Source organism: Charadrius vociferus, unplaced genomic scaffold (assembly GCF_000708025.1).
Source record: "Charadrius vociferus isolate BGI_N301 unplaced genomic scaffold, ASM70802v2 scaffold413, whole genome shotgun sequence".
NCBI classification, from domain to species: domain Eukaryota; kingdom Metazoa; phylum Chordata; class Aves; order Charadriiformes; family Charadriidae; genus Charadrius; species Charadrius vociferus.
The window spans coordinates 384,067-410,314 of NW_009647738.1; the positions used below are offsets into that span (position 1 = coordinate 384,067).

At 43.3% G+C, this 26,248-nt stretch overlaps 1 protein-coding gene across 1 annotated transcript in view; it reads right to left on the reverse strand.

The window, feature by feature from the left end:
• The window catches only part of MRPS35 (mitochondrial ribosomal protein S35), a 68,417-nt gene extending 45,715 nt beyond the window's left edge, over positions 1-22,702 (reverse strand). Inside the window, exons 1-2 of the mRNA XM_009881877.1 lie at positions 22,657-22,702; positions 22,130-22,351 (exon numbers count right to left, since the gene is read on the reverse strand). Of these exons, the coding sequence (XP_009880179.1) occupies positions 22,130-22,351; positions 22,657-22,702 (268 nt within the window). The remainder of the gene's footprint in view (positions 1-22,129; positions 22,352-22,656) is intronic.
• Positions 22,703-26,248: the final 3,546 nt, after the last annotated feature.

Here is a 26,248-nt window from a genome sequence, read left to right on the forward strand (position 1 = left end):
TCAGCACACCCAGGTCCTTCTCCTCAGGGCTGCTCTCCAGCCATTCCCCACCGAGCCTGTATTTGTGCTTGGGGTTGCCCCAACTTAGATGTAGGACCTTGCACTTGGCCTTGTTGAACTTCATGAGGTAGGCTTGGGCCCACCCCTCCAGCCTGTCCAGGTCCCTCTGGATGGCATCCCTCCCCTCCAGCGTGTCTACCTCGCAGCCACACAGCTTGGTATCATCAGCAAACTTGCTGAGGGTGCACTCGACCCCACTGTCCATGTCACCGACAGATGTTGAACAGTACAGGTCCCAGTGCCGACCCCTGAGGAACGCCACTCGTCACTGGTCTCCACTTGGACATCGAGCCGTTGACCGCAATTCTTTGAGTGCGACCATCTGGCCAGTTCTTTATCCACTGAGTGGTCCATTTGTCGAATCCATGTCTCTCCAATTTAGAGACCAGGATATCATGTGGGATGGTGTCAAACGCTTTGCACAAGTCCAGGTAGATGACATTGGTTGCTCTTTTTTTTTTTCTTTTTCCTTTTTAAAGAGAGAGTGAGGAAAAGTCTGCAAGTACATGCTTGAGCGTAAGTTTCTGTCTTCAGAAAAGTAAAAAACTGAAGGAAAAGAAAGCCAGGTGTTTTCAGAGGAAATACTTCTCTATTTTTGGCAGATATATAGTAGAAAAGGAAAACAGTATTTGCTGAAGTAACACCTCTGATTATGGCTTCACATCCTTGGGAATCACAGAAAGACTCAAACAGGACTACAAAATACCAGAAAGCAGCACCTCAGTTCTTTTAAGGTAGGAAAGAATAGACCAGCTCTACTAGTTGGTAATTATTTCTCTCTTCTCCGTATCAGCTTCTTCCCTTTAGGAACTGAACAGCTACCAGCAAGTGAGACTGTTCTCTGTCTATGTTGATGCCATGAAAAGCTGAAATTAGGACTCAATAGTCTTGGTGACTATTAAGCAGGTATTCTTTATTGCAGCGCTGGATGCGCAGGGGATCACTCCTCCTAATGTGCGCGCCCTAAAGGGATATACATGCCATATATACATATTCACAAGGTTTCCGAGAAATGATTAATATGTTCATTACTTTTCTGGGAACTCATTACCATAGGCTACTACCCGCTCCCATATGCGCCTTATAGTCTCTGGATGGTCCTTCAGAATCCTCTGGTAGTCATTTACTTCTGTTTATCACTGTATTGGTAAACTGTCCTTATCTGGTTGCCAAAGCTGCTGAGCTGGTTCTAGCCAAAAACCGGTTCCTCTCCTGTTTCTCTTTGTTGGGTGATAGTTGTAATAGTTTCAAGCTGAAGTTCCTTAAAAGTAAAGTTAGTTAATAAGTTTCCATCGGATCCTCTCTTCAATCCCTCCCTTTTCTTTATTATTGTAAATTCTTTCGCGAATTTCTGTAATCAACCGAGTTCTGGCAACACCAAAGAAAACATTTAGATGGCCAGAGTAATCAATCTGATTAATAATTGTTTTAACCATCTAAAATTAGGAAGCCAAGAAGTCAGTTTATTCCATAGATCTGTAAATCCCCATTCTGTACTGTCCTTAATAATTTCGTGGAAAATTCTAGTCTTTTCCCATATTTTGTGCAAGTCTTTTGCAATTCGTCCTTCTCGATTAATATACCTGCAACAGCTCTGTTGAATCACTGTGCATACTCCTCCCGCTTCTGCGGTTAGTATGTTTAGTGACCACTACTTGCGATAGGGAAGTGATTTCGACTTGCATGTTAGCAATAGCATCCATAGAGGCGTTAAACATTTCATCTAAGGTAGCAGAAATATTCACAATTGCCTTTTCTAATTCACTGACTCCTAGCATAGGGATTAACCATTGTGCAAAACTATGAAATCCTGAGGGTCATTTTATCAAGGGATTTGAGGTTTGTTTTTGTACTTTATTAATAAGCTCCTCAAAAACCATGAGGGTGTCTGGTAATGGTTATGTAGAGTATCCTGGGTGGTTAGATATCTCGCTGTACACTCGCCATACCATTCTCTAAGTGTGCTTTTCTCATGTATCCGTCTCCACATAACCACCACCATCCATGGGGCAATGTACATTTTCCCTGGGTTATTTTCAGACCATTTCAGTATATTCCTAAACCAGGACCAGAACCACAATTTCCTTTGAGCCTTGGCTCCAAACAGTCTCCTAGTTGCTGGTTTTTGCATAGTCCCAACTACATCCTATTCCTGTTACCTTTCTATATCCTACATCTTACAGGTCCATTTCCGTCTTTCAGATCTCTTTGACAAAATATAGTTGTTGTGTTTTTTTTTAAAAAAAAAAAAAAAAAAGTTTGGTCAAATTGTCATTCCAAGCAGCAACAATGCCTGAGATACTGCAATTAAAATGCTTATTTGTGTATTCATTCCCATATTAATGTCTCTGTAATTTTAATTTCAAAGGTCCCAGAGGTTCTGAAGTCCACTGCTTATCTGGAGCTTTCCTCACTTGGGAATAGTGTATCCAGGCTGGTTGTTCCTTGTTTTTCATTGCAGTAAAGGTGGTCAGCAACACCTTTACTTTACCATTCCACTTCTCTTCGAGTGGATCACCTGAAAAGTTCTTAAAATAAACCCAATCTCCAGGGCTAAATGGGTGGATAGGATGGTCCAACCCCTTAACTCTGGGTCCCAGAACATTTTTATTAATTTTCTCCAATTGTTTTCCCAAAGAGATGATGTATTTCTGTAAATAAGAATTTTCAAAAGGGCTCAAATTTTCCTTGGCCCTGGGTTCCACACGTATCCTAAGTAGTACAATAGGTAGTGCCTGATACCAATATAGGTTTACTTCTTGACATATTTTGGCTATTTGTTGTTTTATCTTGTGATTAATTTTCTCCACCTGCCCACTGGCTTGTGGCCTGTAGGGTGTTGTGTAATTGCCAATCAATCCCTAGTAATTTGATGACCGGTTGCACTACTTCCACACAAAAATGAGTACCTCTGTCTGATGAAATGACCATGGGTACCCCAAATAGAGGTATTATTTCATTTATTAGTACTTTAGTTACTTCTTTTGCTTTGTTTGTTCTACATGGAAATGCCTCTGGCCATCCGGAAAAGTTATCTGTAAGTACCAATAAGTATCTGTAACCCCCTTTTCTTGGAGGTTCAGAAAAGTTGATTTGCCAGTATTAGGATTGTTTTTCAAACATACCTCACACTGCTGAGTCACCTGTCAGATTGTAGTATATACATTTTTCCCTACTAATTTTTGATTTAAAAATTTATACAGGGAGTCTGCCCCCCAGTGTGTTTTATTATGTTCTTTGACAACTCCCTATATCTGTTTGGCAGGAATTATAATTCTGCCACCACTCACGTAGGCCCACTCTTTGGAGGGAATCTGCCCTCCTAACTTTCCTGTTGATTCTCTCCTTTATTGCCTCTGGAGTTTTTTCTGCTCATTTAAACTTTTACCTCTATTATCTGGAATTAAAGTTAAAATCTTTTGCATTCTTTCTGTTGCCTGTTTAGCCTCATAATCAGCCAATCGGTTACGTTTTTCCTGGTCAGTGTTACCCTTCAGATGTCCTTGGCAGTGCATGACAGCGACTTTGGTTGGCAGTTGAATTGCCTCTAATAGGCGAAGTATTTCTTCTGCATGTTTGATTTGTTTCCCTTGTGCAGTCAGCAATCCTCATTCCTTCCAAATGGCTCCGTGAGTGTGAACAACCCCAAAGGCATACTTGGAACTTGTCCATATATTTACTTTCTTCCATTTTGCCAATTGTAAGGCCCTAGTCAAGGCAATAATTTCAGTCTTTTGAGCTGATGTTCCAGCAGGTAAGGACTGGGATTCAATTACCTTATTTGCTCTTGTCACCGCGTACCCAGCTTTTCAGATACTTTGTCGGACAAAGCTGCTTCCGTCTGTGAACCAGGAGTCCTGTGCATCTTCCAGGGTTCTTCTTTCAAATCTGGTCTATTGGAGTACACAGTCTCTATGGTCTCCAAGCAATTGTGTGTCAGCGGTTCGGATGTCACTGCACTGAGGAAAGAAGCTGTTATTCCCAAAAAGGCCCCGAGTTCTTTTACCGTCTGAGGGAGGGGAGTTCTGCAGATGGCTTCTTTTCATTCCATTCCTAATTCTCATTGTCCTTCAGACAGTTCATATCCAAGGTAGGTTACCTGTTGTTGCACCATCTGAGCTTTCTGTTGAGAAACTCGATACGCATTTAGTCCCCAAATCCTTATGCCGATTGATTCCCAAAGATTGTCAGACTATTCTTAAAACCTTGGGGTAACACTGTCCAGGTGAGCTGGGTTTTCCTACCAGTGGTAGGACTTTCCCATTCAAATGCAAATAATTTTTTACTGTCTTTGGCTAAATGCAAACAGAAAAACGCATCTTTTAAATCTAATACTTGAAACCACACTTGATTATTTCACATTTTAGTAAGTAAAGTATAAGGGTTGGCCACCACAGGGTGTAAATCTTTAACAATTTTAGTTACTCCCCTTAAATCTTGTTCTACTCTATAAGTCCCATCCAGCTTCTTCACCAGTAATATGGGGGTGTTATATTCTGATTCACATTCCACTAACAGTCCATGCTGTACAAAGTTGTTAATTGGGCCTTCTATCCCCTTTCAGTCTTCTAATTTCAGGGGATATTACCTTTGTCGTACCAGGCTTATTCATTCCTTGAGTTCTGCTACTATGGGAATGGCATTCTTTGCCCTCCCTGGGATCCCCGCAGCCCATACTCCTGAATATACCTGATGGATAATTTCTTCAATTTTGGGTACTGGTGCAGCAGACTTTCCAGGGTATATAAGGGCTAAACTTGAAATTTCAATTAATTGGTTTTCTTTTACCTTTAGTTCCATGGTTCCCTGTTTAAAGATTATTTCTGCTTCCAATTGTTCCAATAAATCCCGACTCAATAATGACCTGGGTGATTTTGTTAAATATAGAAATCAGTGTATTCCAATCTGCTTTCCCAATTTAAATTTGAGCAGCTTCAAAAATAATGCCTTTTCCTGCTGGCCAGTGGCTCCTGTTACATTCACAAACTCTTTACTTATAGGTATCAGTTCTTGATTCACAACAGAGGAAGAGGCCCCGGTATCTACTTAGAATTCTATTTCTTTCTCTTGTCTCCCTAGCTTTATTTTAACCAGTGGATCCACTAGGGTAGGTGCCCCAGGTCCCCATCAGTTAGCCTCTGCTTCAGCTATCAAGGTCCACAGAATTTCCTTACGCTTTGGACATTCATTTTTCCAATGCCCTGTTCCTCAGCAAATTGCACATTGATTCCTTCCTAACCCTCATCCTCTATTTCCAAAGGGCCTTCCCCTTCCTCGTTCTCTAAATCCTCCCCTATTTACCATTCCTCTATGTTCCAAGGCTGCCACCATAGCTATCCTCTATCCACATCCTCCCAATTCCTGAAAACTCTCCATGCCTCATCAAGCAACTTCTCTAAGTCTCTCATATCCGGTTCTTTTAATCTCTGTAACTTCTTTCTTATATCTATACCACAATCCCTTTGCCATTCCGGGTGATTTCACAAGGTAAAAAACATATCTGTGTACGTAACCCATCCACTTATCCTTCCTATAAGTATCCCAGAAATCTGATCAGAAATATTTAGGGAGACCCAGGACCTGCTAGTCACCTGTTGACAAGTTAACACTGGTAGACTTTGCCATTGCATTTTGTGGAGCAGCTTGTTTCTCAAACCAAACCAGAAAGTGAGAATTAAAGACAAACCAATGGTATTTAGTGGTGAGTCTTGCTAAAGGTTTGTATGTGGTACCACACATTCAACTATTGTCCTGCTCTTTATAGGGGATTTGGTACTCACCCAAGGTTTTTTTCTCGAGTATAGTTAAAAAGGTCATTGGTTAGAGCTATGTTTAGCATCCCGGAGGCTGTTAGGAGCAATCCACAAGGAGGTTTTCTGATTGTCTAAGAGGCAACAGAGCTGTAGGTTGTTGGATTCTACGGATCAGTTGACGATTAATTGAGCCATTTATCTTTAAAGTTAGACTTCTCAAAACTAACCTGCATTCTGGTGCGTGGCTCAATGACAGAGATAGTAACCTTAAAAAAAATACGGAGACTACTGGTTTAAAGAAATCAGAGGCAGAAGGAAATGCTGTTCCACTGTATTAGAGAAAAAGATGCAAAAGGATTGTTTTTTTTCCATGGGAATGGATTTACTTGGGGGGCAGAGAGGGGCAGAGACCTTTGTTTCCGCTACTTGTCTCCCTCACTTTTGTCATAACACACATAGCACTTGCTCATCTCAACCCCATGGCTTCTCTCCAACAGAGTGTGGTGTGCACTGAGAGCATAAACAGCTCCAATGCTATGGCAGCGTATCGCCACCTATGGCTATGACCTGTCTCTGCTCTGTATGGCACCTCACGGGTCTCAGCTTCAGCCCTTCCCTGCCTCCCCTCCAGGAAACACATATCCAGCAAGAGGGGAGAGCAGTCTTCACACTGAGGTTGTGTCCACCCATGAACCTGTGTTACGTGAATGGGAAATCATATACCATAAGATCACTGCCTAGAACAGCACCGGTTTAGGTTTTGTATATGTTTTTATACCTGCTTTAAAATGCTCCTGGTACTTTTGCTCTCTTCAGCCTATCTGACTCTGGCTGATAATACCAGAAACTATCCCTTATCTGTTTCAAGTTCAATGTCTAAACACTTCAAATAAAGAATGTGAAGATTTACTTCACGTTGGTTGTGAGGATTAGTAATTACATACTTGCGATTCCCACTCACTTCAGCAGGCTTTTCTGTCCTCATGGAGATGACAGGCTGCAGCAGCCTACAGATTGTACGCTAACATTATTAGAACATCTCAGGTCTAGGTCCTTTGTTTGGAATTACTTGGAAAAAAAAAGAACAGATGTGTTTGAAACATAAAGCATCTCTAGTGGGGGAGGTTTTCAGCAATATGGGGAGCTGTGATCAAAAAGGAGCTCTTAGTATTGGGAAGGCCTTGGAAGGCCTCTTGCACTCAGAGCAACCTGTCTTCTGGGACTCAAAACTGCATAGTGTAAGACTGTCATAGAGCTTGGAGGAATCTGATAGAAAATTATTACATGTTAAGTGCATGCCCGAGCAATAAAATTGAGTCTTGGTTTGTTCACTACTTTCAGCTGATAGATGGTATTGGAAAGAAAGAACTTTTAACTGAGATCATACACACTGGAAAAAATATTTGTTTCTCTATTCTGGATCTTCTATATAATAACTAATGTTACATATGCTTGTTGAACAATTTTTTTTCATGTTGTTCATGCAAAGAATGAAATGTAGATAGTATTGTACAGTGTTTTCCAGTGACACTTGAAATGTGGTGGACAGTAAAATACAGTTTTAGTCAACGCAAAGTGGCTTGTTCCACCTACAAAGGATTGTGGAACACAGCTGCAAAAATGGTGCTGTTGCTAAAGCTATTAATTTCCATACAATTGGGGATTGTTTTTTGTATGGTTCTATGGGATAGCACAGGGAATATAGAATGCAAGAAATGTACTGATCAGGTGGTGGTAGGGAAGATACAGAGCAGGATGCAGCTGCAGGCAGGTAGGAGCAGAAGATGTGCAGGGAGATGCTAAGTGTAAAGAGAAACTTGAGAGCAGAAATGCTGCTCTGTTTAACATCTGACAAAATTGCACAGCTATTGGACTGCAGGTTTCCTGAGCTTCTCCCTGAGGACATGTTGCTCTAGGACATGGCAGCTTACATGCACTCACTTTAAACCAGTTAGACCAGATACTGCTACCACAGCAGACCAGAAAGTACACCTAGTATTTTAATTTTTTTTTTTTTTTAACATATCAGGAAGTCAACAGGTAATTCTCACTTTTCTGTTTTATGGTATGTAAAAATACACAGCATTTAATTCAAGTATGAGCTCTCATAAGCATGAAAATTTACCTTTGGATATAGACAGCAATAAGTGCCATCTGCTTCTCAATATGCCTTTGCCTTTGCTAGTAAGAACCTTGACTTTATTTTGATATATTTGAGTCTGTTTGTGTTCATCATCCAAATTGTTTACAGATAATAACACTTTCAATGGTTCCATTTGGGGATTTTTAGCTTTATTTTATCTTGATATTAAAGATAAAAATCTGACTCTGTTCTACTTCTTTCTTACTGTCCTAGAATCAATGTTATATTAACAGGACAGCTATTTAGATTTAATTATTATGTGTATTTTTAACTTTCACTGTTTCAGCTCTAAAACTTCAAAAATAAAAAGACAATAACGAACCCTCCAAATGTTGTTAAATGTTCATGGGTTTTAGTACCAGTGAAAAGTGAAAGATACCAAAATATGTTAGCATTGGCAACATTAAATCCTATAATCTTAGTTTTTAGGAGTAATGACCATTTGTGGTTATAACACAAATTCAAGTGAGCTGCAGGTATTACCTGCAGGTTCCTGTTGTCTCCTGTTTGGCATCTAAAATAGTGTCTAAAAGTCAGCCATTTTAGCTGCAAAAACTGTGGAAGGAAATGAGATGAGAAAACACACCATGAACAGAAAAGAATCTTTATCATCAAAACAAGACAACAGAAGCACAAGAAAATATCAAATGAGCAAAACCCAATCGACAGCTTGAGGCATTTCAGTCAGAATTTTATTTCGCCGTGCCTGTTTTACACATTAGCTTTCCCCTGTAATCCTCCATCATAGCCCTTTGCCAGAGTTTGTGGAATTACTCTCCCTTCATCTAGAGGAAAATATAGCACTCCAGCCCTTTGACCAAGTGTGTATTCTGTGCTTAGAATGATGTAAAAAGCATCAAATAATAGTTCTGAATGGAAATTGTTGTGTATAAGAAGACCATCTTAAACAGGTTACAAAGATTAAAACAGACGTGTCTCTTCTTTTCCTTTTTGCCTTTTTTCTCATCATAATGAACGAAGTGAGACCTGAGATCTCTTTCTTCAATCTGAACCCTGCTCTTAATTTCTTAAGAATCTTGAGTCAGGCTTCATTTATAACATATTTGTCTGTCTCACACTCCCCAAAACATTCTCATTTTGAATGAATAGTCACATGCCAGCACTCATTCAGTACTGGCAAAAGTGGGTCAGACCATGAGATTACCCTGACAATTGTCTGGGTAATTATTGACAGTTTTAATGTCTATTAACACTTTTTTTCTCCCCATATAAATTGCCTAGCTGGAAGATAAATACGGGCTTCCCATTGGATAAAAAGGAAAAATCACTGAGATTGTTTTAGGATTTACAACTGAAGACACTTCCTGGTTGTATCTTTCAGCCCAGGTGGACTCCATAAGAAAAGAACTTCGTTTTTATAAAACACAGCTTGCTTTGGTGACAAACTGCTTGCAAGAATGATGCCACTGCAGTTTGCTGCTAAGCTGTGGAACAGATTGATACCTGCTCTCCCCTCCTACAGCACGTGTCTCTAATTCCATACAAATTATTGTATAGTTGTCTTTTCTAAACCTATTTTCTCTGTGCTAGAGCTTTGCTGTAATTAGAGGTTACTGGAACAACATCTTTACTACCAGTTCATGGCAACTGGTTGACTAGGTGAACTGCTTTTTAACTGAGCTTACTTCCATTTTATTTTTTTTTTCCTGCTGTTCTTGCTATTGGTAATTGTAGGGAACTTGATTTCATAGAATCATAGAATCATAGAATGGTTTAGGTTGGAAGGGACCTAAAAGATCATCGAGTCCCACCCTCCCTGCCATGGGCAGGGACCCCTCCCACTAGGCCAGGTTGCCCAAGGCCACGTCCCGCCTGGCCTGGAACTCCTCCAGGGATGGGGCCTCAACAACCTCTCTGGGCAACCTGTTCCAGTGCCTTACAACCCTCAAAGTAAAAAACCTCTTCCTAATGTTTAATCTAAACCTGCCCTCTTCCAGTTTATATCCATTCCCCCTCATCCTGTCACTACATGCCCTAGTAAAAAGCCCTTTCCCAGCTCTCCTGTAGGCCCCCTTTAGGTACTGGAAGGCCGCAATAAGATCTCCCCGGAGCCTTCTCTTCTCCAAGCTGAACAGCCCCAGCTCTCTCAGCCTCTCTCATAGGAGAGGTGCTCCAGCCCTCGGATCATCCTCGTGGCTCTCCTCTGGACATGCTCCAGCAGGTCCATGTCTTTCTTATGTTGAGGACTCCAGAGCTGGATGCAGTACTCCAGGTGGAATCTCACGAGAGTGGAGTAGCGGGGCAGAATCACCTCCCTTGACCTGCTGCCCACACTTCTTTTGATGCAGCCCAGGATCCAGTTGGCCTTCTGGGCTGCGATTGGCAGCTCACTAATTAGTCTGTGGTTGCCTTTGACTCACTGCAACTTAGTCTGTCCCTGCCTCATGTGAGCTGCCCTCATGCAACTGCTTAGCATGGATTTTTATCACTTAGACAAAGAAACCGCTCATTTCCCCATCGTGATGTTAGTTGCTAAAGTTTCCTTGTGCTTTCTGGCATTCAGGCTGAATATCAGGGTTTCTGACATTACCTGTTTCTGTGCCAGGCTTGTTATTCTTTCAGGTTCCAATAAACAGTCTGTAATAATTTCTCATTTTTTTTTGGAATCAGGGTCAAGACTCTCAAGTCCATTTGTCCCTACTTTGAGCTGTCTCCGAATAACACAGTATAGTACTGCATAGACCTGATAATGTCCTTGCCTGCCTTGCTCTGCGTACCAGTCTCAGGTGTGTCTTCACCAACAGCTTTAATTTTCATATGCTGTGTAGGTATCATTGTGCTGTGCCGTGCAGCGGAAAGTGACAAACATAGTCACTAGACGTGGGCACTTCAGTGATTGAAGTTGTTAATAGTGTAGTGTACAAAGAGAAAAACTTTCTGCTTGATATTGCCGGGAGGGTTTTACATTACAATTTGGATTTGGGAAAGGAGATTATTGAAACTGGAGTATATCCAGGTGTTCTGAAGCTAACTCCTCCCCTTTTACAAAAACCAAGTTTTGATCTTTTATGACCAAAAGTGATCAGCAGTAATTCTACATTTCAAAGAAATGCCTTTTATATGAGGACAAGATATATCCATAGAATACGCAGCCTATCCTCTGCTAGTAAAATGAAGCCTTTGTTATTCACTGGGAAAGAGCGACACCCACTGGCCGGAATATATAGTGCCGTAAATTAACTGAATTTAAGGGGTCCTTTGAATGGTTTTAATGCGTGTTTTGGAAATAGAAAAGGCGGGGAGGGGAGGGAGAGGGGGGAGACAGTCCCAACAAATAAATACAAAAGGGAAGCAACAATTAGCTGGAAGTTACAAAACTTGCAGGCTGCATTAGCATTAGTTCTAGGTCCCGCAGTAAATGAATGGCACTGATCGTCCTGCCTTATACGTCCTTATGCATGTACATCTTTGCACTTTGTATCACCATTTTCTCGCTTTATCCCTTTTTTTGAGGTTTACAAATCTGGTTACTTTTTCTGAGGCCTAATAGGAGATGTGTTTGAAGATGTAGTGGTAGTGCCTGCAGGGTAAGTAAGAATATCCAGTTCTTCTCTTTGCTTAACTTAGAATGGAAAAGAAGAAAAGGTGTAAAGTGCACCGTCATCCTCAGTAACTTGATAGACAATACTTATAATGTGAATTACCCCTGTTTTTTTTATTTATTGCTAGTGATGACAGTAAAAGAAGGCAAAGGTATCTAACTGAAATGGGAGGAATTTTGAAGAAATTAAGGGGCTGTACTCAGAGGAAGCTTTCCATAACTTTATACATGCTTTTTGCCTAGAAAAAAGATCTGTAACAATGGCAGGAGTGCAACAGCAGTCTCATAAGAAAGATGAGAACAAACAGACTGACTAGTTCCAAGAAGTGCTTGGTAAGGGTATGATTGAGTTGTTTACTTGGTTATCTGTGGTTAATTTTGGGGACCGTGTATTCCTGTGACTATTGACTGGACAATGGTCTATGCTTTAAGAGATCCGAGTTCTATATGCTTTTGGCACTGTCCTTATGTATGGACAAGTCTGTTAACCTCTTTGTGTCTTTCTCCATTTTCCCATCAGTGGGATTGCTAATTGGAAGTAAAAGCTGTCCGGATGGAGGAACAGCCTGATGGAGCACAGCATCAAATGGAGTGGGGTACTCAGTGCCACTGAAGGCTTCTATGTACTTATGTACTCCTCTCATATTAAGCGTAATAAGAAAAGAAGAATCTTATAAGCCTGGGTACCTTAATTTTACATCTGTATTTTCTTTACATGGAAAGCAGTTCTACTGTGCTTAGGAAAGCCTAAAGATTTCCATATCCCCATGCCTAGACTTTTCTACTGTTCGATGCTGGCAATACGCTTGTGCTGTAAACTCCTTATCAGGTTGCCCTTTTCCATTTGACAAAGGCTGGCTTGCGTTTCATAGTCTGTTCTCAACACTTTGCTCTGGTTTTCTATTTTTTTAGAGTATCACTCTCCAGTAATAGCGCCTACGGAAAGAAAGTGGGACTTTTGCCCCCTCTGCTGGCTGGCTTATCTTTGGTCAGTGCAGTGGCTCATTCAAGCAACGTACCAGTTTTTTCTGATCTTGGACAAATCTCTCTATGTGCTATAACACACCACCGTTTTCAAAGAGATAAATATTTGGGGCTGGAAGTAAACCCACTGAATGATATGCTTGGGAACGTGTGTATGCTGAAGTGAAAGAACTAGCAGGATTGGGTGATGGGCTGTGTAACTAGTAAATCATGAGACCGTGGCTAAGATCTGTCCTGGGCTAAAAGCACTGATAGCCCTCACTTATACATGTTATCTAGATCTCTTTTCCCTTTCACTCTTATTTTTTCTAAAAACATTTCAGCCACAGTTATTTGCCATTAATGAATAACTAGAAATCATTAAGATGACCACCACAAACTCATTTTTCTTTAACACCATCAAAAATAGTGAAACAGCTTCCTGAATATGAGAGACTCAGAGAAATCAGATTTTAATTTTCTGTAAGCATGATAAACAAGTTTCTTCACTGGGTCCTTCTCTCCTTTACTCCTGCCAGTACAGGTTTGGCTGGGTCTCTTACACGGTGCTGCTGAATCTTGTGCCTTTACCAGATGGCTCTCAGCTAAGATGTATCCAACACAGGGTATACTCAGGAACAGAGTTCAAGAAAGCCAGATAGCAGCTAGGCATCAGGAGAGGTTTACTGAAGGCATCAAGATTGTTGCCCTTTGGGGAGTTAGGTAGGAACCTCAAAAAGCTGCTTCTTGGATTTAGGTGTCTTAGTCCCTTTTGATCAGTTTTCAGAAAAAATACTGAACTGTTTTAAGTTCCCCTTTGGAAATCAGTGCAGTATATCTATTTATTTATTATACAAATAGATCAAGATGTCAGACCCTTGGGACAGAACCAACAGTCCTGAACCGTATGCCAAGGTAAGAACAGGTTTTACAATCTGAAGCCAACTCCTTACAGCTAGATGCCTACAATCATTCCCCTATGTTTTGTCCAGTCTTTCTACTTGGTGCTAATTACTAGCTCCTGCTGCTCCTGCTTAGGAGCTAGAGCATGTGCTTGGGCTTAACATCCTTCTGAGATTAAGGAGATTCATACGCACATCTTCCATCTCTCAGGACAGCACCCAAATGTTTTAAATCCCAAATTTTGATCTGTACTGAAATAAATCAGCTAGATAAAGATATGAAGACAATTTAAAATGTTTATTAAGGTGATGAAAACAAAAAAAGTACCATAGACAATTAGCTTTAAGCATAGTAATAAACTTAAGTATTCTGTCTAATTCCTTGTGAGTTGTGATTTACAGAGCTGGAAAGAATGGCATTTGTTATTGTTTCCTGTTTTCTGTAGCATGAAGAGTGGAATTGCATGTCTGATTTTCAAGGGTTCTGATTCTGAACCCCTAAGTTTTGCCAATCAAGTTATTTAGGCTGGTGAGTCCTTTACATCTGTACACTCTCAGCTTAAGCATTAGTGCTATTTTCTTTTTAGTTATCATCTCACAAAATTATACTACCACACTTACCTGAAAGCATCTGAAAATCTACTTAACAGTAATATCTGAAACAAAATGCATAGTGGTGGATAGCCATTCTTATCCCAGCAGAGCTCACAGTTCAGAGAGGAGCCATTATCTTTGCAAGGTCATCACCAAAATAATTTTAAAAACAGATCTATCTAGACGGTCTTTTCCCCTTCCATTTCACAGTGCTGGTTTACAAAAAGCCCACAGCCTTGTTTTTGTAGAAACAAAATTTACATATGAAGTGCCTGGGCTGCCGTTGTAAACTCTCTCAGCAAAATAGCTATTGTTTCAGCGAATTACAGGTATATCATTTGCTACCCATTACTTGAACAAGGTTCAAAGGGAGACTAAGAGTTCAAATAAATAACTTTCACACCTGTAGTTGACAGAAAAAGTTAAAAATAACCTAAGAACATAATCTAAACACACGAATTCCTGAGCTGAGCATCACACGGGACTGTCCTGTGCAGATTTGGTTTTCTGCTTTATAGAAAACAGTAACTATAAAGTATGTGTACTTTGACTAACTCTTCAATAACAACACAGTAATTATGCTGTAACAGTAAATAATTGGTAGAGAACTTTTTAAAGTGCAAATAGGTGTCAGAAACCTATGCAGGGGGAGGACAATAAAGCCATTGTGTTGTCATTAAGAGATGGAGAGAAATGGAGAAATTAGCTGGAGGTGGTGGGGAAGGAAAGTCAGGTGAGATGATCACGGTTTCCAGTGAACTCCCAAGGCCTGTGCTAGGAGCACTGTCCGTCCTGAATAACCCCTAAAGGGGTGCAAGAGGAGTAGGAGCAATATCTGTCATCTAGGTGACATCTCTGTCCCAGTTCTGGAAGTGGACAAGAGGTATCAGAGGGCCTTTGTCACTCCTGCACAGTATGCTCAGCCTTGTAGGTAGATATTGTCTGAGCCATGGTGTGCTTCCTGAGGGAGCTGAGCCCAAGCTGGTGGGGAGGAGAGGTGATGGCCATCTTGCAGGGTCATCCGTTGCCTCCTCTTCTTGTGGGGACCTCAGCCATAGTGACATGTTATGGCAGTGCCTACCCCTCCAGCCCATCCAAAACCATCAGCTTGTCTTGGGGAGAGTTTTCATGGATGGGCTGCAGGGCTGCTGCAGCTTGGAAGAGGCAAGCTCATTTGTCCCTTGTGGTTTTCCCCACCTTGCTCCTCCTCTGTGTGTCCTTTCTCCTCTCCCACAGTCACCCCGTCTGACTCACAGATGCCAGAAACCCTTGCTGAGCAGGAAGGGACAGCAAGATTCCTGTGCCAGTCTCCCACAACCGCTTGGAGGCCTTTTTTGTAAAAGCTTGGAAATGGCTTAGTGAGATTGCTGGTTGACACCAAGAGGCCATTATAGTTTTATGCATGGCTTGATCCCCACCCTGAGGGGAGGGACATACCTGGTTCTACCCGAAGCGAGGTTGTGGAGTGGAGGTTGCCCCACTATGGAAGGGCAGGGGGCTGAGGGCTTCTGTCCTTGGGACTGTTCCTGTGGACCATTTTCCTTGCCAGAGAGAAAGGCTGCTCCTGCATCATGGGAAGTGCTGCTGGCCTTCCCTTGTAGGTCATGTGCTCCAGGCCTGGCCCCATCCTGGGGACACGCTGCCAGAGTCGCCCCCTGGTCTCCCTGCCTGTAGGCACTGGGGAGCCCAAACTAGGACCCAGTCCTCCCAGCACAACCACTAGTGCTGAGCAGAGGAGAGGGCTCACTTTGCTCAACCTGCTGGCCATGCTCAAATGCCTTGGGAAACATTAAATATAAATACACTAACTTAGCTGCTTGATATTGTTGAATTCACTCATATTCTTCAGTCTGCAAAAGTGTACGGTTTTGCTTCATGTAATGACTGATTCTCCAATTTTATTAAAAATGCTGAATTTGGACTTTATGTTGGTTTCACGACACAACCACGCAAAAAAGGTGCAGATTTTTATCCTTTTGTTTTTGTTTTTTTTAACTTACCCTTTCTGGTAAGAAGCTTGTTTGCTTCAGTTTCTCTTGCATCATGCTTTCCCTTTGACTTTAGATATCAAAGCTCCTATTCTGCTAATTCTCAACTCCCTTTTTCTTCTGAGTTTACAAAGTATACTACATCAATTTTTTGGCTTTCCTAATGTGATCTGAGGATCTAGAGAAGACAAGAGTAAGTGAAAAATCCTGATATTTATAGAGATGAAAGAGGGAGTTTCCACACCATACAGTAGAGTACAGCACTGAAAGTTCTGAGTTAATGACAGCTGCCCTAGTGTAGATATGCATGGAAGTGCTAGATACTGTATGCAGGAACTAGTTTGGGACTAAAAAGTACTATAGCCCAATTAACAGAGCATTGCACCATAAAGTTTTACTTAAAAGCTAATAATTAGTTCAGATATTGAGCTGCATTAACACAATTATATTTCATTTGTGCTATATGAAGAGCCTGGACGTGGATGGTTCCACTTCAGTGCTGGTGTAGTTGGTATTCAGTAATCTCCACTATGGACAAGTTCAGTGACTTCCACCAGTATAGCTTTATTATTTCAAATTTGCATCGTGCCTCTCTAACTGGCATTCAAATAAATAAATCCTAGATTGCAATTAATATTCCTCCATCTTTGCAGTTATAAACACTTGATGATAGTATATTTGTGTTTGCTACTATTTTAGAAATTCTGTATTTGTATCCTGTATCTTTTCTATCTTTTAACTTGAATTACAATTACACTCATACATGAATTATAATTATATGACAAACAAGCTTTTTGGAGCCTCCTGAAGAGCACAAGGAAGGAAATTTTTCAAAAACTTATTTGAATACTTCCATATTAATCAGATTATACCATTTAAGTGCTAGAATGCACAACAGCAGATATCAAATGGAGCAGTTACATAACCAGCTATCATATACTGTCACCCTGTCTTCAGCTCAAAAGGAACTAGAAATGGGTGCTGATAAAAAAACCCGTCTGTTGATTGGAAACTTGGATAATCCATGTTAAAGGTCAGTCTTAATAGCATGGATCAGGATAGGTAAATACTGAAGAAATGCAAACTTGATTCAAAGACAGTTGTACATGTCAGGCTCTAACTGCTACTTAAGAAATTCAGCTATTAAAGGTGGCCCAAATCTTCTCAAATTTCTACTTGTGGATAATAGTGACAGAGCCCTTCCAGAGCCATACAAACGGAAGCAGGATTTTTTTTTTTTTATATCCTCAAATCCAGTTTTAGGCTTGAACGAAGTCAGCTGTTGTCTGTGTGGTAGCTGAGAAACAACTGTCTCTCTTTGCCTGTGTTAGCACGTACATGCAGTTAACTTGCAGCGTGTGAAAGACCAGACCAAGCATACCAGTTATGTGAATGAGAATTGTTTTCAGTCTTCATTATCCCCTGTTTAGTGTTCCTGGGGATCCTGAGGCAGTCTAAGAATCTGAACCCTTCCTACATGAGGAAAAGGAAAGCTGAATGGCCCGTGTGTGCCCATAGATACTTGCATTCTCCGGTTTTCCCTGGTTCTAGTTGTGGTTTGAATGTGCTGCACATGTATTCTGGGTGTTTCCATACACAAGCAATTCTTTGCAAGTGCTAAACCCAAATCTATGTTGTAGGTAGTTTTGTCTCCAGTCTTGCACCATTCCCTGTCTCTTGGACAGACCTTGGACAGTCATGTCCCTTGCTGTTCTTGTCTGGGCTTCTGGAATGGACTCTGGGCCTGCTTCCCTACCTCCCCGTGTATGGCACATCACTGAAAGGCTGAAGGAGCTGATCGCTCTCACCACCTCAGCCCTCCTTAGGTGTTGCAAATCTGCATTCTGGGGAGTTAGGGGATGGCCTTACCTGTGCTGTTGTCACCCTTGGTGCCTGACTTTAATGGAGTAGCCTCACTCTCACTGCTCCCTGACATCTGTGTATATATACCGATACAAATATATATGCTCTGTAGTGTGTGTGTATATATATATAAAGTGCATCTGTGAGTAAATAAGTAATATATTATGCTTATTTGTATACTCCCTTATATCTACATTTATACATATATTTATTTTCTGCATTCTTTATTTCTTATTATATATTCTTGTTTTGTTGCCCCAGCGCTGGCAGCAGTGGCTGCAGGGCAGCCCTTGTGCAGAGCCTGTACCACAGCTGGTTCCAGCCAGCTCCAACCGACCCACCACGGGGCATGCCTCAGCCCTTCCGCCACAGGTGGGGTACCTCGGGGAAAAGATATTTAGGAAAGGCCATAAACACAGTACAGACTGCGAGGGGTGAGGGGGAAAAAGTGTGAGAAACAGCCCTGCGAGCACTGAGGTGCGAGGTGCAGGAGGAGGGGGAGGAGGTGCTCCAGGCGCCCGAGCAGAAGTTCCCCTGCAGCCCCTGGAGAGAGCCCAGGATGGAGCAGGTTTATCCTGAAGGACTGCAGCCCATGGAAGGGCCCACCCTGGAGCAGGGGATCAGTGTGAGGCGGAGAAAGGAGAGGCAGAGACAAAGCGTTATAGACTGACCCTGTAACCACACATTCCGCGTCCCCCTGTGTGACTTGGAGCATGTGTGAGGGAGGTAGAGGAGCTGGGAATGAAGGAGAGGAGTTCAGCCTAGGAAAGGAAGGTGGGGTGAGATGTTTAGTTTTCTTTGTTTCTCTCTATCCAAATCTATTTTAACTGGCAATAATTTAAGTTAATTTCCCCAAGTCAAGCCTGTTTTGCCCGTGACAATAATGGGTAAGTGATCTCCCTGTCTTTATGTTGACCCACAAGCATTTTCATCTTATTTTCTCCCCTTGTCCTTTCAAGGAGAGGGAGTGAGAGAGTGGCTGGGTGGACATCTGGCACTCAGACGAGGTCCACCTACCATATTTCTATAGTCTATGTTCTATATAGTCTTTATATAATGAACATCTGTTTCTCTATATAGAAACCTATGTATATACAAAAATGTGTATGTATATATATATATTGATATGAACAATTCCTGGTCCAAAGGAAATGAGCAGCCAGTCAGTGGGTGGTCTGAGATCATGTGGGTGTTACAGTTTCAAGAAAAATGGCAACCATACAATCACAGAGAATTATGAAAACACGTGAGGTATGACATAAAAAAATGTGGGTCTCTGGGTATATCATAGGCAGGAGCATCCTGTTCTGATGCCTTTCTCATGTAGACAGGAAGAGGCAGCTGGTCCTATCAGCCAGTCACAGAGCAGCCTGTAAACAAGTGCTGTACAATGTTTTACAGAATGGCAAGCCCTGGGGGCAGAAAGAGGTGAAGGGAACAGATGAGGTGACTGGAAGATATACAGGACTTTGGGGCAATTGGGACACATGGCAGGCAGTAGAGGCAGGGCTTCCACTGCCAGTGGGGTGGTGGCACCTGTCCTTCTCATACTGGGTCAGGTTTGTCCTCTGTCAACGTCCGTCCTGTCTGTAACCTCTGTGCTGTACCCTGTGCTCCCACCTGTGTGCACCACCCCAGGTGTAGTCCAGCAAAAGGGAACCGTCACTGCCCTTCACATGGTGGCAGGGCTACGGGGGATGCAGCCCAAGATATGGGCAGTCTTCATCTGATCTGGGTTTGGGCCTGCCCCATACCGTATACAGGACTTGACATTTGTTCATGTTGAATGTTATGAGATTACAGAATCACAGAACGGTCAGGATTGGAAGGGACCTCTGGAGATCATCTAGTCCATCCCCCCCTGCCAGAGCAGGGTCACCTACAACAGATTGCACAGGACAGCATCCAGGCAGGTTTTGAATGTCTCCAGTGTGGGAGACTCCACAACCTCTCTGGGCAGCCTGTTCCAGTGCTCTGCCACCCTCAAAGTAAAGACGTCCCTCCTCATGTTTAGATGGAACTTCCTATGTTCAAGTTTGTTCCCATTACCTTTTGTTCTATCCCTGGGCACCACTGATAAAAGACTGTTCCCGTCCACCTCGCACCTTTGGTTTAAGTATTTATAAGTATTGATAAGATCCCCCTTCAGCCTTCTTTTCTCTAGACTAAAAAGACCCAAGTCCCTCAGCCTTTCCTCATAAGAAAGGTGCTGCAATCCCCTGATCGTCTTAGTAGCCCTTTGCTGGAGCCTCTCCAGCAGTTCCCTGTCCTTCTTGAAGCAGGGAGCCCAGAACTGGACACAATACTCCAGGTGCAGCCTCAGCAGGACAGAGTAGAGGGGGAGGATGACCTCCCTCAACCTGCTGGCCACAATCTTCTTGAGGCATGCCAAGATGCCATTGGCCTTCTTGGCCACAAGGGCACATTGCTGGCTTGTGGTCATCCTCTTGTCCACCAGGACTCCCAGGTCCCTTTCCACAAAGCTGCTCTCCAGGAGGTCAGCCCCTAACCTGTACTGATGCATGGGGTTATTCGTCCCCAGATGCAGTACCCTACACTTACCCTTGTTGAATTTCATTAGGTTGCTCTTCGCCCAACTCTCCAGCCTGTCCAGGTCTCGCTGTATGGTGGCACAGCCTTCTGGTGCATCAGCCACCCCTCCCAGTTTTGTGTCATCAGCAAACTTGCTGATGGTACACTCTATCCCTTCATCCAGATCATCAAGGAATATATTGAACAGGACTGGACCCAGTACTGACCCCTGAGGAACACCACTTGTTACTGACCTCCAACTAGACTCTGCACCACTAACCACAACCCTCTGAGCTCTCTCCGTCACGACTGTTCAATCCACCTCACTGTCCATTCATCATACCCACACTTCCTAAGGTTGCCGGTGAGGGTGATGTGGGAGACAGCGTCGAAAGCCTTGCTGAAATCAAGGTAGACAACATGCAATGCCCTCCCCTCATCCACCCATACAGTCACGCCATCTTAGAAGGCTATCAGATTAGTCAGACATGACTTCATCTTGATGAATCCATGTTGACTACGTCTGATAACCTTCTTTTCCTCCAGATGCTTGGAGATGACATCCAGGATGTTCCATCATCACCTTTCCAGGGATGGAGGTGAGGCTGACCGGCCGATAGTTTCCTGGGTCATCCTTCTTGCACTGTTTGAAGACTGGAGTAACATTGGCTTTCCTCCAGTCCGCAGGCACCTCATCTGTTCTTCAGGACCTTTCAAAGATGATGGAGAGCAGCCCAGCAATGACTTCCACCAGCTCCCTCAGCACTTGTGGGTGCTTACCAATCAGGCCCCATGGAGTTGTGGATATGCAGTTTACCTAACTGCTCTCTAACTTGTTCCTCATCAACCAAGGGAAAGTCTAGGTTCCTACAGCCACTAAATCCTCAAAAGCACCTTTTTTCACTCTCCACAGTGCCGCAGTAAAAAAAGAGCAAATGCCCAGCAGTTCTTTGCACACCAAAGGTGCCAGGAGGAAAAACTCTGCCTTGTCCTCACTGCCTCCTGGAACCACTTTCAATGCCCTACACACTTTGGCACTCTCTTCTTTCCTAGTGACTAAACCCTCAAAATGCCCCTTTTTCACTCTCCGCAGCGCTGCTGTAAAAAAAGAGCTAACATCCAACTTCTGCTCCGACACCAAAGGTGCCAGGAGGGAAAACTGTGCCTTGTCCTCACTGCCTCCTGAAACCACTGGCATTACCCCACACACCTCAGCACTCCCTTCTTTTCTACTGATTCAGTCCTCAAAACGACCTTCTTTCACTTTCCACATCGCCACAGTGCAAAATAGTAAACATCCAGTCACTGCTCCCGTACCAAAGGTACCAGGAGGGAAAAGTGATGCTCGTCCTCACTGCCTCCTGGAACCCGTTTCAATGCCCCACAACTTTGCCACTCTCTTATTACCAACTGCCTACATCCTCAAAATGACATTTTTCACTCTCCACAGCACCGCAGTGCAAAAAGAGCAGACATCCAGCCACTGCTCCCACACCAAAGGTTCCAGGAGGGAAAAGTGATGCTCGGCCTCACTGCCTCCTGGAACCTGTTTCAATGCCCCACAACTTTGCCACTCTCTTATTCCCAACTGCCTACATCCTCAAAATGACATTTTTCACTCTCCACAGCCCCGCAGTGCAAAAAGAGCCGACATCCAGCCACTGCTCCCACACCAAAGGTTCCAGGAGGGAAAAGTGATGCTTGTCCTCACTGCCTCATGGAACTCCCTTTCAATGCCCCACAGACTTTGCCACTCTCTTCTTTCCTACTGGCTACATCCTCAAAACCCCCTTTTTTCACTCTCCGCAGTGCCGTGGTGCAAAAAGGGCAAACATCCAGCCACTGCTCCCACACCAAAGGTTCCAGGAGGTAAAAGTGATGCTTGTCCACACTGTCTTCTGGAAACTCTTTCAATGACCCACAGACTTTGCCACTCTCTTCTTTCCTACACGCTATATCCTCAAAACCAACTTTTTTAACCCTCTGCAGCGCTGTGGCGGAAAAAGAGCAAACATCCAGCCACTGATCCCACACCAGATGTTCCAGGAGGGAAAAGTGATGCTTGTCCTCACTGCCTCATGGAACTCCCTTTCAATGCCCCACAGACTTTGCCACTCTCTTCTTTCCTATTGGCTAGATCCTCAAGCCACCTTTTTTTCACACTCCGAAGCGCCACAGTGCAAAAAGAGTAAACATCTAGCCTGTGGTGCCAGATGGGAAAAGTGATGCTTGTCCACACTGCCTCCTTGAACCCCTTTCAATGCTGCACAGACAATGCCACTCTCTTCTTTCCTACTGGCTATATACTCAAAACCATCTTTTTTCACTCTCCGCAGCACCATGCTGCAAAAAGAGCAAACGTCCACCCTCTGGTGGAGGAGGGAAAAGTGATGCTTGTCCTCACTGCCTCCTGGAACCCCTTTCAATGTCTCACACACTCTGCTGCTCTTGTCGTTCCTACTGGCTACATCCTCAAAAACACATTTTTCATTCTCCACAGCGCCGCAGTGCAAAAAGAGCAGACATCCAGCCACTGCTCCCACACCAGGGTTCCAGCAGGGAAAATTTGTGCTTGTCCTCACTTCTTCCTGGAATCCCTTTCAATGCTGCACAGACTTTGCCTCTCTCTTATTTCCGACTGGCTAGACCCTCAAAACCACCTTTTTTTAGTCTCCGTAGTGCTGTGGTGCAAAAAGAGCAAACATCTAACCACTGATGCCAGAAGTGGAAAGTGGTGCTTGTCCTCACTGCCTCCTGGAACCCCTTTCAATGCCCTACAGACTTTGCCACTCTCTTCTTTACTACTATCTATATCCTCCAAACCACCATTTTTCACTCTTCACAGCGCTACGGTGCAAAAAGATCAAATATCCAGCCACTGTTCCCACACCAAACCTTTGCAACCAGCCTTCGGGAAAATGGAAAGAAAAGGTAGTTTGGACACTGAACTCAACAGGAACACTCTGAGCCCCAAGGTTTGTGGGGTGATGAAAGCGGTTCCAGGGGACAGTGAGGACAAGGCACAGCTTTGCGTGCTGGCCCGTTTGGTGTGGGCGCAATGGATGCATGTTGGGTAATTTTGCTCTCGGCCATTGGGAAAATGGCAAAAGGTGGTTTTGAGGTTGAAGTCAAGAGGAAACCCCTGAGTGCGAAGGCTTGTGGGGCGATGAAAGCAGTTCTGGGGGCCAGCGAGGACAAGGCACAATTCTGCGTGCTGGCCCCTTTGGTGTGGGAGCAATGGCTGGACGTTGGGCAATTTCTGGCCCCAACCATTGGGAAAATGGCAAAAGGTAGTTTTGAGGCTGAAGTCAAGAGGAATGCCCTGAGCCCCAAGGTTTGTGGGGCGATGAAAGCAGTTCCAGGGGCCAGCAAGGACAAGACACAGCTTTGCTTGCTGGCCCCTTTGGTGTGGGAGGAATGGCTGGATCTTGGGTAATTTTGCCCCCCGCTATTGGGAACATGGAAAAAAAGGTGGTTTTGAGGCTGAAATCAAGAGGAAAGACCTCAGCGCCAAGGTTTGCTGAGTGAGGAGGAAGCCAGAGGTTATTGGGGTCCTGGCCTATTTCTGGATAGGGGTCCAGCAGGGGATCAACCCTTAACCCTCAGAGTCGCCCACTGGGCAGGGGGGATATATTCTAGAGAGCAGGGCAAGCCACTGGCTATTAAAACTGCTGGGCTGTCTGGGCTAGCTGAATCTGTACATAAGGCTACCTGTATACAGGCCATGTATGAGTGTGGTCAGCAGGGCATTCCCCTTGCCGCTCCGGTAGATCTGTTCCACCTTAAACCGTTGATTAGAGGTCTCCCTGATTCTGTGAAAATGTATGTGCAAAACCTAAAGGAAACGATTGTACAGACAATTGACCATAATACTCGCAACCCGCACCAGCGGCAGCAGCCCGTTTTAATTTTGGGGGGAACTATTACATGAAATAGTGATTTTTGGTAGAGACACAGGTTGGTTAGAGGAAGATTCAAATTTACAGCGCCAGGTCCGGCAGGCACAGTTTGTCGGGCATAATAATCCTCGTCCTCCCCGACAAACTAATTCTTATTTTGACCCTCAGCGTAATGAATTGTGGAGAAAGGCATTAGCATTAGGAATACCCCGATCAATGTTACACGGGCAGTCCACAGAGAATATTCGTATTATGGTAAACCTCCTGGAGCAGCCTTTTAGCGAAGCTACAGAACATACTGATGCTGTTAAAGCACAGAGAGATAAACCCTCTGCTCCTGCGAATCCTTTCTCAGATTTAAAGAAGGAGTTAATAGATCTAAAAAACTAGAAAGCGCGGGAGCTATTTTAGGCCGACCCACCCGTGTAATATCTAACCTAGAATGGCCTAACCGTTTAAGTGACCCGCATATTATTTTAGCTACTGGCCCCACACGAATATCTGTAAATTTTCTAATTGATACTGCAGCTCAAATAAGTGTCATCACTGAAAAAAACAGGAAAAATGTTAGATTTAGTCCCCACCCGGAAGAAAATAAATATAACAGGAATGACTGGAGTCCCTGAAATCAGACCAATTGGTACGGTTTGTGTCTGGCTTCCAGGAGAAAACCGAATGACTAAGATAAAAGTAGTCATCGGTCCTTACCGTAATAACATTTTGGGATTTGATGTATTAGCACACAAAGTCTGGAGGCTGCCAGACGGGACAGCGTGGAGCTTTGGAGCCCCACCATGTGAAGTCCGGTTACTGGAGACAGCCACTAGGCTGCCTCCTTCCCAGGTAACAAATGTTAATCAATATCCACTACCAGCTGCAGCCAAAACGGGGATCAGGGAAGTTGTTAAAGACTTGGAAGCCCGTGGCATTATAATCAGGACCCACTCACCCTGTAACTCCCCAGTATGGCCAGTACGTAAAGTGGACGGTAGATGGCGACTCACAGTTGACTACAGGAGGCTGAATAGCAATGCAATGCCGCTGTTCCTAGCATTGCTGACCTGGTCACCCAGATTCAAGCTAACCACCACACATGGATGTGCACATTAGATGTTAAGGACATGTTTTTTATGATTCCTCTTCAGGAGGAAGATAAACCTCAATTTGCATTCACGTGGGAGGGAGTGCAATATACTTTTAATCGGCTCCCACAGGGATACAAACACTCTCCCACTATTGCCCGTAATGCATTAGCAAAAATATTGAAGGAGATAAAAGTACCAGATTTTTAACTGATTCCTTGTCGATCGTATATACGGTCAAGCAGCACTTTTCCATTTACTTGCAGGTGTGCCCCAACAAAAGGAGGGACGAGGAGTACGATGGGGTGGAGACCTGAGAGGCGTTGACCTGAAGTATGAACTGTGCGTGCACGGAATGGACAAAGTGTGCAGAACTTGAATGAGGACCAGAAGTTCTCGGTTGTTTTTGAGTTGTTTTTATTCTTCTGATCTTTGTATATTTGTTTTAATAAGGATAATTTGTTTGGTTGTTTGTTAACCTAAGTTTTAATATTAGGTGCTGTATCATGACTGTGATTGTAAGGCCTTTTGTAATAATAGTCATTAACTCTATAATAATCATAGGTATAAGTAGGCAATCTAGAATATGGAATAGACAGCCTCGGGCTTTTGAACAACATGTTGATGGATCCCCAATTATAAACGACACTGAACCAGACAATGTGATCTATAAGATGATACAAGGTTTTGCCCCCATGATCAATTTTTCTCATGTCTGCCTCTACCTCATACCCCCACTCAGGGGCTCCCCATAACAGCTCTCCCTGTGGATATGGGTAAATATTTAGATTGGCTCTAGAATCAAAATAAGTCTATTATTTGGGGTGAATTTGAATGGAGTTGACCATTTAACAATACACTAAATCGAACTTTTGTTTGGAGCTTAAACTGTTCCTATGCCCCTCTT